The 15197-nt window shown below is 43.8% G+C and overlaps 1 protein-coding gene across 2 annotated transcripts; it reads right to left on the reverse strand.

Annotated features, from left to right (window-relative positions):
- Positions 1 to 2490: 2490 nt before the first annotated feature.
- Dnaja1 (DnaJ heat shock protein family (Hsp40) member A1) lies at positions 2491 to 13098 on the reverse strand. 2 transcript variants are annotated; one of them, XM_085677242.2, is made up of 9 exons: positions 12959 to 13098; positions 11771 to 11912; positions 11462 to 11639; positions 9368 to 9472; positions 7798 to 8025; positions 4595 to 4709; positions 3858 to 3973; positions 3518 to 3618; positions 2491 to 2865 (listed from the first exon to the last, which is right to left on the reverse strand). In XM_085677242.2, exons 2-9 carry the CDS (start codon positions 11900 to 11902, stop codon positions 2647 to 2649), a joined length of 1194 nt encoding a protein of 397 aa, XP_085533368.1. In that variant the 5' UTR covers positions 11903 to 11912; positions 12959 to 13098; the 3' UTR covers positions 2491 to 2646. The 2 variants fall into 2 exon arrangements, with proteins under 2 accessions (XP_085533368.1, XP_048276385.1); XM_048420428.3 differs by lacking the exon at positions 12959 to 13098 and adding an exon at positions 12462 to 12599.
- Positions 13099 to 15197: the final 2099 nt, after the last annotated feature.

Below are 15197 nucleotides of genomic sequence, written 5' to 3' on the forward strand. Positions count from 1 at the left end.
TTTCCACATTTTGGGCTCAGTTGGTAGAATGGTAGCCTAGCATGCATGTCTTGGTTTGATTCCCTAGTGCCACATAACTTGCATGCCTGTATCCCAGCAGTTGGGAGGTAGAGGCAAGAGGACTAGAAATTCAAGTTAGCTATATAATAGTATCTTCAAGGCTAGCCTGGTCTACAAATTGAAAGTCAGGGCTGTTTACACAAAGAAACTCTTGTCTTGCACAAGTTTAAGCTCAACATGGGAGGCTATATAGGGGAACCATGTCTTTTTTTATGGTCTTTCAAGACAAGGAACTAGCTCATGGACCAGGCTGGCCTCAAACTCATGGAGATCTGCCTGCTTCTGCCTCTAGAGTGCTGAGACTAAAGGTGTTCACTGCTACAGCCCAGCTTGAGATCTTGTCTTTGCCTCAAAGGGGAGAAAAAAATAAGAATCTGGCAAACTGGGAATATGCCTTATAATGCCAGTACCCCACAAGGTGGAGGCACAAACCAAACAGGGACTGTAGCATGATATCCCAGTAAGCTAAGGAAAGAACTTGCAAGACTGTCCTGCCTTAAGCCCTTCCTGGCCAGCTTTCTCTAGGGCTGGAGGTAGGAACACCCCTCCTGGAGCAGTCCTGTACTAAGGCAGCATTAAGGTTGATGCTGACCTCTGGTACCCACTTCCCAATGAAGTAGCAAAATTGGGAGAAACTCCCATGTTGCAACCTGCTCAAAGGCTGACATCTGGTGGCTAACAAGCAGCTAGACTCCAGTCTTTCACATTTTACTCACCCAGTAGCTTGTTTTAAAGACATTCGCAGGTCCCACCCAAACTAGTACTGAGATCCAACAAGCATAATTGTGTACAGCATTTTACATCATCTTTTCATTAGGTTTTCATTTTTACTCTTTCCAAAGGTCTTAATTAAATGCAACAGCTCTTCTGTACTTCACAGCTTTTGTTAGCATCCCACACCTGGAAAGCTTCAAGTACAGTATGTTCAAGGTAACATTTTCCTGCTTTGAGTTTAAAACATTCAATAGTAAGATGGATGGAGTGGTGCATGCCTTTAATTCTTGCAATCAGGAGACAGATGCAGGTGGACCTCCATTGAGCGAGGCCAGCCAGGTCTATCTATATAGAGTGAGTACCAGGACAGACTCCAGAGAAACCCTGTCTTGAGCTCCACCCCCCAAAATGAAAAAGAGAAAAAAAAAAAAGCTCAATAGCAAAGCCTGACATTTAACTTGTCAAGTTTGTTTTAGAAGATGGGGTTTTCTGTGTAGCCCAGACTGGTCTTGAAATCATGATCACCTGCCTCTTCCTCCCAGTTCTTATTAAATGCTTGAGCCACCATTTGCCCAAATTGAGTTGTTTGCATGTATGTACATCATGTCTATCCTTAGTGTAACCACTTGAGCCACTTCTTTTACCCTGCTTTTTAATTCAAATGTTCTCCCCATGAAGAGAACTTCATTCTACTTCCAGATTTTATAATAAGATGTAGTAGACCCACGTACTGAGTACTGCACTGGCATGAAGTTCACATACTCTCTCACCCAGGTGGGTGCAGTTCCCTTTCTGACCTGGGCTCAGACCCTACACTTTTTACTCCCTACCCATATATATTAATCATTTGCACATTTCAGGAACAAAGTAATAAAGTTACATTATAAAAGCCAAAACTTTGAACTGAGGGGAAAAAAAAGGCCTGCAGTGACACATTGGAAACACTTTATAATCAGTGTATTAGGAGACAGTCATACATTTCAATAACTGCTTAAATTTTGATACTCAGATTTAAGCATGTGAACATGTGATTTTAAGACATACAACAAAGCTATTCATAATCTGCTATACTACCAACAGTAAATTGCAGTTACGTTGGAGCCCAAGTCAAATAGCAAGGCTTTCCTGGATTATACATGCAGTCACTTCTCCACATGCAAGGTCTCTCCACTGTAATTTGTAAAATTACTTGGGTTTTGGAAGTCACTACCCAAGGGCTTATCATGGTTCAAGGAGAAGGGAAGAGAGGTGACCATGTTTTCTGTGTATGTATATATATATCTTTTAACAGATGGCACAGCAGAAGGGAATGCAATCTAGAAGAGCAAGCCCTTAAGCAGTAGTTTGATAAATTTCTTTAGGAATGTATCATTTCTATCACTAATAACAGGTGAAATTATGTATTATGCCACCTTCTAGTAATGGCTGAGGCAATACAATTCAGAGGCATCACAATTAGTCCACTTCATACAACTAGACAGACCAATATGTCACTACTAATTGTTTTCTTTTTCTGATACCTTAAATACAGAATTTTAATTCCATAGCTTAACAATTAAGGGTCATATACACATACCTAGCATATCAGTCTAATGTACACAGCTATTATCAGTTACACAAGATATGGCCTAACAGATGCTAGGGAACTTTTAAAGTAGGTTTACAAGTATTAAACTTCATCTTGAACATTGAAGTCATACATACAGGGCAAAGTCAGAGCTTTTATATTTGTGTTTATTCTTCACTTAACTTTTAAAACACTACTATAGTTGAATATTAAACAAGAACAACAGCCAAGTAGTGAGCATATTATGATTACAGTTCTTCCCACATTCACTACTGCATATAGAGTGACAAACAGTAACTGGCCCATTAAGAGGTCTGACACTGAACGCCACCTCTGGGGTGATGTTCATCATCCTCATACGCTTCTCCATTATAATGACGCCGTCTTTCCTGATTTGGATCAAAGTCCACCAGTTCTACCTGATCCATTTCATCAGTCTCTTCTACTTCCTTCCTTTCAGGAAGGAGTTTTTCCAGCAAAGAGAGTTTATCAGGAGAGAGAAAACCATTCTCAGGAAAGTTGACCTGCAAAAAAGATATAGCAGCTAAGTCTGAGTCTATCATTAGATCCTTTAAGTACACTGGAACTATTCTTCCAGGAAAAAAAAAAACAAAAACATGTAATTACCTATTTCTTTAGGTGCACCTTACAACTTTGGCTTAGAACCAATCATTACTATTTTGTGTTTTCAGACATGCTTTCTCTATGTAGCCCTGACTGTCCTGGAATTCGCTCTGTAGACCAGGCTGGCCTTGAGCTCTGGAATTAAAGGTGTTCACCTTCACCACCCAGCCCAGCTAGATTGATTTTTTGAGACAGGGTTTTTCTATGTAAAAGTCCTAGCTGTCCTGGAACTAGCTCTTGTAGGCCAGGCTGGCTTTGAACTCAGAGATCCACCTGCCTCTGCCTCCCAAGTGTTAGGATTAAAGCTGCGCGCCACCACCACCCGGCTTAGATGATTTATTCTTTACCCAATCCTCTCCAGTGCTAGATTACACAGGCATATCGCCCATTAGGTGCTAACAGAAGTTAACTGTCATATTACTAAGAAGTAAGCCTTTCTGAGCCATACCCCTCAACCTTGGTCACCTGCTTTGTCAGTTCTTTCTGGAAAAAGGGAATAAATGCATTTGTTCACTCTTTATTAGCCATTATCAAATATGCTCGAGTTCTTACCTTAAACTCAATGATTAGACGTCCTTTTTCATATGGCCGACGATATATTGGCATACCTTCGTTCAGCACACATTTTATATCTCCATGCTTGACAATCTGACCTAAAGACATTGAAGCCAAATTCTTAAGTATGGTCACATTTGCATAAGGAAAAACACACACAGAAAACACCTCTGAGCTAACTGTGGTTCAGCAACCCTGTTGCCTTCGTTTACAGCTTTTCCAAGAAGAAACTGACATTTTATCCAAGGCCCCATAACTTCATTTCAGCCCTAGGAAGGAAAAGATGGTACTTTTCCCTCAGAAGTTCAAATAGGAAAACAGGTTCATCTGGTTATACCTGGATGAGAGGTGATGACTATGGTTCGGTTGTCGAGAGTGGATATTGGCTTTTGGAAGCCGCACAATGCTTCAACCAGCTGTATGTCCATACACATGAAAAGGTCTTCTCCTCGTCTACAGCAGTAAATAGAAGGAACAGTTCTATCTTTTAAATCACTGAATGACTATACACACCACACTGGACAAACTTTGACAAACACCTGAAAGTTGAGATTTGTGGCCATAAACCAAGGATGGGAAACTACTGTCCAGAGACTGAAGGGGTAGGGTGGCGGCCAAGTTTTCTCTATGCCTTTTTTCAGCTGTCTGCTATCCATTTACAGTCAAAGAAAACATCTAGTCAACAATTTTGTTTTGAAGTCAAAGTTAAAATCTTGATTCTACTTCCAACCATTTACAACGGCATCAGAGGTAGTTTATGGTTTTTTTGTTTTTTGTTTTTTTAAAGAATATGTATACAGTGTTCTGTCTGCATGTATGCCTGCAGGCCAGAAGAGGGTGCCAAATCTCATAGATGGTTCTGAGCCACCAATGTGGTTGCTGAGAATTAAATAAAACTCAGGCAGGACCTCTGAGCCATCTCTCCAGCCCCAGGTAATGAGCTTTTATAGAACACACAGCTTGTTATACATACCTAAGTTATTTATTCTGTGTTCTAAGAACGAAGGAAAGCTCACTTAAACTAGAGCTCAACCAAATATGCAAGTCAGTTTGAAAGAGTGATCAAGTCTTTACCGTGTAAAAACAGCATGGTCCTTCTGGTCTAACACAATGATAATGTCTCCTGGCTCCAGTCCTGGCTCTTGGTCTCCTTCACCATGGAATGTTATCTTCTGACCATCTTTCATGCCTAAACACAGATCGATTATGTACTTTTACTGATATCAGACACAAAGGTCAAAATCATAAAATCTACTAAAACACAGATGTGGTGGTACAGCAGATGCTGAGGACTTGGGTTCAACTTCAGTACAATTCCTGCAACGTGTCCTAACCTCTTCATGTAGGCCAGCATGTGTGTTCAGAGATTTTTTTTTAAGCATCAAGTCTTTGGACTTACTGCATCCAGTCCAGTTTGGCTGCACTGAAGCAGGCTATCAAACAGTAGATGATACAACTCAAAGAATCAGGCTTCTAATTTCAGAAATACTACCTACTTACCTGCATATCCATCCTAAGTCTCAACTTTCCCAAAGACATTTCATTCCAGTAACCGAGGATGAAAAATGCCCAAGCCGGAACCCAACTGGCAACTGACAAACACTATTACCACTAACTTACTTGTATTGTGTAACGCTCTGTAATTACTACCATTAAACTAAGCAGCTGTGTCAACTGCTTTTTGTTGCAGCAGCAGTATTTCTAGTAGGAAAACTACCAGTTTATTAAAATCCACAAATGAGTATTTGTCCCTTGAAGCCTCTCCCACCCTCAGTTCTCATTTTCCCCATGTCTGTTCCTTTTGCTCAAAAAGCAAACAAAAATTCATCTTTTACGATAGGTAGCTCTGTGATAGATAATTACCCAGTATATGCAAAGGCCCTGGGTTTGGTTTCTACTAGCCTAGACTCATTAAAAACAAAAAAGGTGTTAGCCAGAAAGTGGTGGTACACACCTTTAATCCCAATACAAGTGAGGTAGAGCCAGGATCTGAGTTGAAGGCCAGCCTAGTCTACAAAATGAGTTCCAGGACAGTGTCAAATACAAAAAAAGGTTGTTTACTATTAGATACTATCTTAGCCCATGTGGTCGATATAAAATACTTAGTATATGCCAGTGCAGCGTATTTTTTTTAAATGTGTGTATTTACTGAGATTCCTACCTGTTTCTAATTCTGACTCACACATTTAGTTCAATGAATAATTGTATACTTGTTCATGGAGGCCAGTAGAGGAGATCACGCGTCCTGCTGTCTCACTGAATCTAGAGTTAACCAGGTCAAAAGCCCCCCAGTGATGCTGTCTCCAACTCCTAGACCTCCAGGCCAGGAGTACACAGACTAGTAGTAGTATATGGCCACACCTAGCATTTTTCCCCCCTTTGGTGCTGGGAATTTGAATTCAGGTTCTCTTGCTTATACAATTGGTGTTATCTACCAGCCCAGGGCCTAAGTCTGGAGGGCAGGTTTATGATCCCAACATCAGGGAAGCAGAAGCAGCTTGGGCTACATATTGAAATCCTGTTGAAAAATGTCAAAAACTTAAAAACAGTGGCAACACGGGCAGAAGGCTAGGCAGATGTCATGGTCTATGCTGTGGCCTGAAGCTATGTTGATGTACACGATCCCAGCTGCATTGCAGAGCCCTGTCTGGATAGCCCTCTGCAACCAGGAGCCCCTGTTCAGTCTGTGCTCCACATTCCCAAAGGTCACAAAGATCAAATAAGCTATGTTGGCAGTGATATCCATGATTGTATACACACACACACAAAAGAGATATGGAAGACTCTGTAACAACCTCTTACCCCACCCACCCAAAATAGTAACAGCCTAAACAAGCCATTAAAAAGAAATCTTAAAAATTGTGATAGGATGCTCTCCACAACAGATGGCTTCCAAGAGGGGACAGGGAAGTGGTGTAGGAGTTCCTTCTGTATTTGTGTTGCTTTCATTGGTTGAATAAAGAAACTGCCTTGGCCTTTTGATAGGGCAGCACTTAGGTGGGCAGAGTAGACAGAACAGAATGCTGGGAAAAAGGGCAATGTGGCAAACACCATGGTTCTCCTGCCTGAGACTGATGCTGGTTAGAATCTTCCCTGATAGCCATGACCTTGTGGTGATATACAGATTGGTGGAAATGGGTTAGATTAGGATGTGAGAGTTGGCCAAGAAGAGGTTAGATATAATGGACCAGGCAGTGTTTAAATGAATACAGTTTCTATGTGGTTATTTCGGGGGGGTTAAGCTAGCTGGGTGGCGGGCCCACTCATTATACAACAGGGAAGGACTAGGAAACAAATGTGATAGGGGGTGTATGATGTGAAGTCCCCAAAGAATCAATAAATTATAGAGAAAAAAATAAAATATATAAAAATAAAAACCTAAAAACAACAGTCAGACCATGGTGGTGTATGCCTTTAATCCTGGCACTTGGGATAAGTTTGAGGTCAGCCTGGTATATAAAGTGAGTTCCTGGGCAGCCAAAGGCATTACACAGAGGAACCCTGTCTCAAAACACTAAAAGCTTTCAAAGACAGGATTTCTGTGTAGCCTTGATGAACCAATTAAAAAAGGACTGCACTGGGTGTGGTGGCGCACGCCTTTAATCCTAGTAGTCAGGAGGCAGAGGTGGGCAATCTCTGTGAGTTCGAGGCCAGAATGGTATACAAAAGTTCCAGGAGAGCTAGGGCTACACAGAGAAAACCTGTCTTGAAAAAAAGGACTGATACTCACACATATTCTTTACAGATGTGTTACACTAAGATTGTAGTACTGCACCTGTAACAAGTCAGCAATCTAAGTTTTAATGAACTTATTCTTCACCTCACACACACATCTCCTAACAATGTGCCAGTATAACTTCTCTAAGACAGGATAATTACACTTCAGAGAACTGATTTTGGATAAAATGTACTTTAATTGTTGTCACTTAGTTAGGATCACTCACATAACCTAAAAGTAGTTTTAAAAATAATTATAAATGAGGGAGGGGCTCATAAGGCCACACACTCTCTACACAGCTGTTTACAGGAAGGGGGAATTCATTTCTTTGATGGTGTAGCCACTGATAAAATTACCAGTAAATAGTCCCCACTCATGCTCACGCAAGTACTCCCAACCTAATTACACTCAGTGTATCACAAACAGCCTACGAAGAAGAGAACGTGAGGGCAAGTGCTACAGAAGATGAGGAACGGGGTGAACATTATCAAAACATCATATGAATAAATTGTCAGAATAAAAACACATGATTCAGACTAGATGGTAGATCAGAACTCACCTTTATCAATATGAACTTCTAAAATCTTCTTCTCTCGAACTATCTTTCTTCCATTGCAGCTTTTACATCTGTCTTTAGGACTGATGCGTTCTCCGTGACCCTGGCATTCCATGCACACTGACTGAATTTGCTGAACCATTCCTGGTCCGATCTGATGAATCCTTATTTGCATGCCAGTCCCACGACAGTTGGGGCAGCACTCTACTGCTCCTTTCTTACCACCTCGGCCTGAAGAGTTCCAAAATAAACTTGCATTATGAACTTAGCAGAGACGGAGTCTAAAATATTTGCAAGGGCTTATGGACTGTTGTCCTAAAATGTACAATTCAGACTCTAAAAGGGCCATTTCAAAATCACAAGTTTTAAAAATACTCCTCTTTGGAAGTGGGGGGGGGGACGACAAGGTAAGCAAGCTGTAAATCTCATCAGGTGCCAAGAGGAGGGTAAGAAGTCTTGCCTTTTGAGTTCATGTTTAGAAATGGAGGTCAGCAAATGTTTGTGTTGGCGAGGGATAACCTTTTAGACATGATAACGCCCAAAAGTGTCAGAGCATATATTCATAGGATTTTGATCAAAATAAAGGGGTGGGAACGGGAGGAGGTATGGGAAGGAAAGGCAGGACATAGTGAGATGACTCATTTATGAACACTGGCTGCGGGTTCAGAGGACCTGAGTTTGATGTCCAGCACCCACACGGTGGCTCACAACCCCCTTTAACTCCAAAGGATATGAAGCCTTCTGGCCTCCATAAGTACTGCATGAAGCAGTACAGAGAGATGCACAAAGACAGGCAAAACACGGTGGGGTGGGGGACAGGTGGGGGTGGAGTATCATGACTTTCCAGTTAGAGCTCAAGATGGCAGGTCTAACAGTGAAGATCTCTGCAAGCAACCTCAGAATTTCACTTTGAGAGAACACTTTAACGAAGCAGTGGGCCTGGCAGTTAATTAGAAGACTGCCCGCACCACAGTATGAATGTGTTTCATGAGCACCACCCACCCCAGACAGGGTTTTTTTGGCCTCACCAAGCCTGACCAATCCCAGTTTGATGATTTTAGTCTGCATGGTTGAAGCAGAAAACTGATTACTGTCTTTTGACCTCCCCCACAGACAACACAGCATGCATATGCACAATGTGTAAAACAAAACAAAACAAAAAGTGCTACTTAGGACCTCTACAGGACTGGACCCACCAACATCTTGTAATAAAGGAAAAAGCTGATGTCAAGGCCTCACCCCTGAAGAAACATTTTCTTCTATAATACAATCACTGAAGCCAACTCTAATGGGACTCACTGGGCCATCAAAACATGGGCATACAGAGTACTAAGGAATAAGGAACAGGAGTTCAGTGGAAGCTGAACAAAAGAGCAATGACGAAAAGGACATTATATACATGCATGAAAATGTCACGATAAAGATGGTGGGAGGTTCAGCTGCTTTTAGTGTAGCACCAGTTTTGTCTATCCAAAGTGAGGCTTGGGATCAGGTGTAATTCCAGAACTTAGGACACAGGTCCAGCCCAATCTATAACAACCGTATCTCAGGAACCCAACAGAAGAGCCCTCACCTTCACATTTGTCACAGATCACATTCTTCTGCAGAGCCAGTTTTCTTGTTGCACCATTATACAAGTCTTCTAAGGTCACTGAGAGCTGATGCACAACATTTTTACCTGGAACAAAACACTGCTCATTAAACGCTTATGTGTAATGTTTGTTGAAGGCACTATAAAAAGGGAAAAGGAAAATCGAATACCAGACTCAAACTGTAAATCTGTTGAGCTATACTCATATACAACATTCACTCAATCACTTGATTCTCAAACTGACCGAATCATAGAAAAGGAAAATGTCAGAGATTCATCAACCTCCTTAGAAAGGCAACAACTGACACTACCCTTGAAAGACACTCACTGTACAGGCACATTTCACAATAATTCAAAGCATGTATCCCTTTGAAGGTTTCACTTATTAGGCATTAAGCAACACAGCCAGTTACTTCATCCAAACAGTAAATTCTTTCTAATCAAGATTGGCTGGAGAAGCCAATATTGAGACACTACTGAAATAGCAATTCTTACTTCTGTCTCAATAGTTCTTCTGCTAGGCTAGCACTGGTTGTTTCAAATGATAAATTTCTTATGCCTTTTGTAATAGAACAGAACTTTCTGTAACAATGGACACATTTTATGCGTTCAATATAGCAACTATTAGTCATAATTACTGAACACAATTTTATTAAGTGTGGCAGCTACCATAGCTGGAGAAAACCTTTTCCCCATCTTAAGTTAATCTGAATTTAAAGAGCCACATTTGGCTGATGACTACAAAGGAATGCCATGTATAATTTACCTCCTGCAATGGGAAATAGGTTGTTGAGATCACTTAAGGACAACTAGGCTATGGAAATAAAAATCATTTATCTATGGTTAATAAGTTCCCAGCTAGTGATCTTTCCATCAGGACTTTATCCACCACAAAATAGCACTGCCTGATGGCTAACTGAATGAAGTTTCACCCATTTAAGTGAGGTGGTGTCATCATATCCTTTTTTTAGCTTCACTTTGGTTTCCATTATCATAAAGAGAACATGTTAAGTAAGTAGGCTCTACCAAGTTCAAAGTTGCCCCTTTCTTAACTTTATACGAAGTACAGGAAAGGAAAAAAGCTTCTAGAAACTGACCAAGTACACTTTCAAAGCAGCAGGAACAAAACCCCCTCAAATTATATTAACTAAGCCAAAAAGGCTAGTGGTAACTTCTCAGAAGCTCCTACCATCCTTACAAATGTTTTATGGCTAATGTAAATTTTTTTTAAATTTTAATTTGTGTGCATACATGTTTATAAGCCCAGAGGTCGGAAGAGGTTATCAGATCCCCTGGAGCTGGAGTCACAGGCAGTAGTGAGCCACTGGATGTGGGTGTTGGGAAATGAAACCTGAATCTTTTGCAAAAAATCCAAGTGTTCCTAACCACCGAACCATTTCTCAGGACCACAGTTTTCATTCAGTAAATTCTTATAAAAACATAGTAAACAATTTCTCAAGTCTTCCTAAACCTTTAGAAGGGCAAAGTGAAATTAAATGGCTTGCCCACCTGTTCTATAACTGTATCTCCATCAACTTGTATAAATTATATTGAAAATGAAGTACTATTTTGATCTCCAATACTATCTTCCCAAGATGGCTGTCTGGCCCACAGACAACTTTTTGGTTAAAACATTCCATGCCTAAGTTGAGCTGGCAAAGCTAAAGCAAGATTAAACAGGCAGCAGGTAGGTCATCTGGAGGCAACGAGCTGTGTTCTCAGTCTTGGCCTGCTGCACAAGCTTGCGAAGCTTTAGTTTTTTCAACTCAACTTCATCTTTAACCAAAAGAGGCCACTGCACTTACCACTATGTTTTAGGAGCAAAGGTTCTCACCCAAAATGTGTAAGGGCTTGGAAGCCCAAGTTGCCATGCTTTGTTACCTTCCTGTTTGGGAATCTGTAGAGTTGGAAACACCCACTAGATTGGCTGGGCTATTCTGATCAATAAAAATCTCAATTATAAAGAACACCAGAAATCAGAGGAAGTTCATGAATCAACATGCAACATAGGGGAATTCTCAGTCTTTCATCGGCAGCTACTCCACACTCTGCTCAGGTAAGCCCGATTTTCCTTACCTCTCCTTTCTCTCTGCATCCTTCCTCCTCCTCCAAAGAACATATCAAAGATATCCATGGGTGAGCCAAAACCACCACCTGCTCCACCCTCTTTAATCGCCTGCTCTCCTCCTTTATCATATAACTCCCTTTTTTTGGAATCAGCAAGAACTTCATAAGCTTGAGAAATCTGTTTAAACTGTTTCAGAAAAAGAAATCCCATTAGAGACAGTCACAAAGCACAGCCACTGTATTAGGACGACCTTGACTTTCAGGCCCCAGCAGCTACACACAAGCAACACTGCTGAGCTGCTTTGAGAATGTACTTGCCTTTTCGCCTTCATTTGGATTCTTATCAGGGTGGTACTTCAAGGCCAATTTTCTATATGCCTTTTTCAATTCTTCCTGGGTGGCATTGGGTTTGACCCCCAAAACATCATAGTAAGTGGTTTCTTTCACCATTTTTTACAGCCTGAAATCAGAAAAATGGGGACGTTTTAAACTAGCTTTTTAATTTTGTGCAGAAAATTCACCTGCCTCTGCCTCCTGAGCGCTGCGTTAAAGGTGCGCGCCACCATGACTGGCTTTTAACCGGTAGCTTTTAACAAACTACCAGCACTAAAGCAACCTGTTCTTTGCCATATAAAAAAACACAGCTTCCCTAAACGTCGGAAAAGCTAACAATTCCGATACGATTCTGCTGCAAATTCTAACTGATTAGATACAAACTTCAGGGAATCCGAAAGCCTTCTAGCAGCTGGTTCCTTCTCTCCCGCACCACCAGATGTGAGAGATCGGGTTTCTTCCGGTTTCCTTTCCCCTGAGGTTGTGCTAGGAACCCAGAGCAGCACCTATAAGTTCTGTCCATTGGTTAGCACATTACCATTGCCTTTGTACATCTGATAAAGGCCCTGCACTCGCCGGAAGAGACACCGGGCTCCCGGGGGTGGAGGAGTGGCTTAGGAGACCAGCTCCACGGAGCAGGTGCCCCGGCGCCATCCTGCCCCTGCTCGCCGCTTACCCTCTTTCGCCCCTCGGGCCCGCGAAGTCGACTCGCCCTCTGGGTTTCCCCGGCACCTGGCGCCGACCGTTAAGGTTTCCTTCCTTCCTCCCTCCCACCCAGATCGAAAAGGCGGAGGGAGAAGGCCGGACCTCAACAAAGAGAGGGAGGAGAGCCAGGAGAAGCGCCAGCCGCAGCCTCCGCCCGGCTCCTCCCGCAGCCCCTCACCCCTATCTCGGTCCGCGCGTGCGCAGCGCTGCCCACCCGGCGCGGGCGGCTGGGCGAAAGGGGTGCGCAGCGAGAGGCGTATGAGGCGGGCGCGGGGCTGGCTCGGGCCTCAGGCCTCCTCGTGGCGTGCGTGCAGGGCGCCGGGCATCCCGGCCGCCTTCCGAAGACCGAGTCCGGCTCGGGGAACCCGCAGCCCCCGCCCACGCGGGGCCAACCGCCTCCAGCTGCGGCTCTCCCGCTTGTCTGGCGTCCAGGCCGCGCGTCGCGGCCGAGGGAGGCCCGAGACTCACCGGTGAGCTGGCCGATGCCGGAGAGCGGAAAGAGGAGCGTAGCACAGCGCGGTTCGGGCGGACGCTGCTCCTCCACCTCCCACCGAGCGTTCTGGAAAGTTCCGCCCGGCCCGCCGCAGCCGACCTCTTTTGTAGCCGAGCCCGGTCGCGTCACTCGCCGGAAGTCCCGCCCCACGCCGCTGCCACCGCCCCTCGGTTACCTGGGCAACGGCGCGGGGGCGCTGGGCCAGGGAGTGGCTACGCCCAAGGGCCTTGTGGGGGTGGACTCCAGCCCCGCTGGCGGAATCTTCTAGAGGCTTTTCTTTACTGCCAGAGCGCAGAGTGCGGAAGTCTTGAGGTGGAGAGGTCAGGCCCTGGAGCCATGAGCTTCCGAGGTTGCGCCTGTTCCCGACAGTGGGACCTGTGCCGCAGGGAATCTGTGGGAACCCAACCCGAACCCCACCCGGAGCCTGATTTTCTGCAGTCCCATTAGTTCTGAGCCCTGCGGGCAAGAAATGCTGAGCAAGGCGGGCCTAGTCGCCAGACCAACTTTGCAGGCTTGGGATCTAATGGCTTCACCTGAGTACACATCTGTCAGAGCTTTTTTGGAAAAGCCCAGGCTTCAGATCCTTCTAGCTCCGGAGCCTCACGCGGTGGAAACCTGAGACTGCACCAGACAGGGAAGCCTTTGGAATGCCTCCTGCAAACTAAGGGCCGTGGACTCTTCTAGTCAGTCTTCCACCCAGTTTGGCTGCCGAATAGCAGCCAAAAAGAAATTAATTTCTTTAGCTAGTCGTTTTAGTTTCCTGACCATCTTTAGATCTAGTCAGCAAATCAAAATCTGTAGTTGGCAAAGTGAGCCTCGGGCTTTCAAAGGGCAGAATGAGAAATGGAGTGTGTTTTTCTTATTCAGTAACCCAATAGACACATCAAAGAAGCTGAAGGTGCAAGCTTGAAAAAGTAGAGTTCACAGATTTTACAAAGATTTATTTTTTAATAGTGTGTATGTGTCTGTGTAGGTGCCCAAGGAAGTTGGAAGCATGGAGTCTCTGACTGTTCAGATAACTTTCATACACAGCACCATATAATTTATTGTTTTGTTTGGCTTTTTAAAATTATTTTTTTTTTGCGTCGGGTGGTGGTGGCGCATGCCTTTAATCCCAGCACTCGGGAGGCAGAGGCAGGCAGATCTCTGTGAGTTCGAAGCCAGCTTGGTCTACAAGAGCTAGTTCCAGGAAGGCTCCAAAAGCTACAGAGAAACCCTGTCTCGAGAAACCAATATATATACATATATATGTATATATATTTTGCACTTACTGTATGTGTATGAATGTTTGGTTTATATGTGTGTATGTGCACCACATGCATGCCTAGCGCCCTTGGAGATCAGAATAGGGAGTTGGATCCTCTGTAGCTGGAGTTACAGGCAGTTGTGAGCCACCACGAGGGTGCTAGAAACTGAACCTGGGGCCTCTGCAAGAGCAGCAGGTGCTTTTAACTGATCAGCCATCTCTCTACCTCCCCCACCCCCTTGACTTTGTTTTGAGACAGGGTCTTGCCATATTATAGCCCAGGCTGGCCACAGACTCTGAACTCCCCAGCCTCCAGGCAGATGTGAAGAGTCACGCATGCTCCTAACCACTGAGCCTCCTGCTTAGACTTTTGTTGGAAGCTGAACAAAACAAATTACAGGTGAAGTCACAAAATCAGATCAACACTTGTACAAGGAGCACCTGAGCACAGTTTCTAACGGACAAAGCCCTGGAAGCCTAGGATGTGGAATGTCTGCTTTAAATGTTCGTTTTACGGTGTGTGTTTGGGCATGTGGACCATTGCAGGTCTCGTCTGCCTTTGCGCAGGTAGCTCAGGTCTTCAGGGCTTTACCAGCTGAGCTGTCATCTCAGTGTCTTAAGGAAATCTTAGGTAACTGGATGAAGCCAGACCTAACGGCGCTATAAAGGCTGTTTTCAAACCTCTCTGGAGACATCTTTACCTCTTGGCGTGTCTTAATAAGCTAAGGTTTTGGGGTTTTGACCTTGTGCTGTTTGCCTCTTCAGCCTCAATGCTTTCATTTAAACCGTTTCAGTCCCTGAAGCCGTACCACTTGCCTTACAAACTTCTCCTAATGTGCTTTTGTTTTGGCTGAAAAACGTCTGATTTTTTTCTCATGTGTTACCCTCTCAAATATCACATCAAGTAAGAGGTTCTGTCTATAATCCAGTAATCCTCCTGTCAATCTGGAAAGAGCTGGGATTATAGG

Source organism: Myodes glareolus, chromosome 16 (genome assembly GCF_982192425.1).
Source record: "Myodes glareolus chromosome 16, mMyoGla1.1, whole genome shotgun sequence".
NCBI lineage: Eukaryota > Metazoa > Chordata > Mammalia > Rodentia > Cricetidae > Myodes > Myodes glareolus.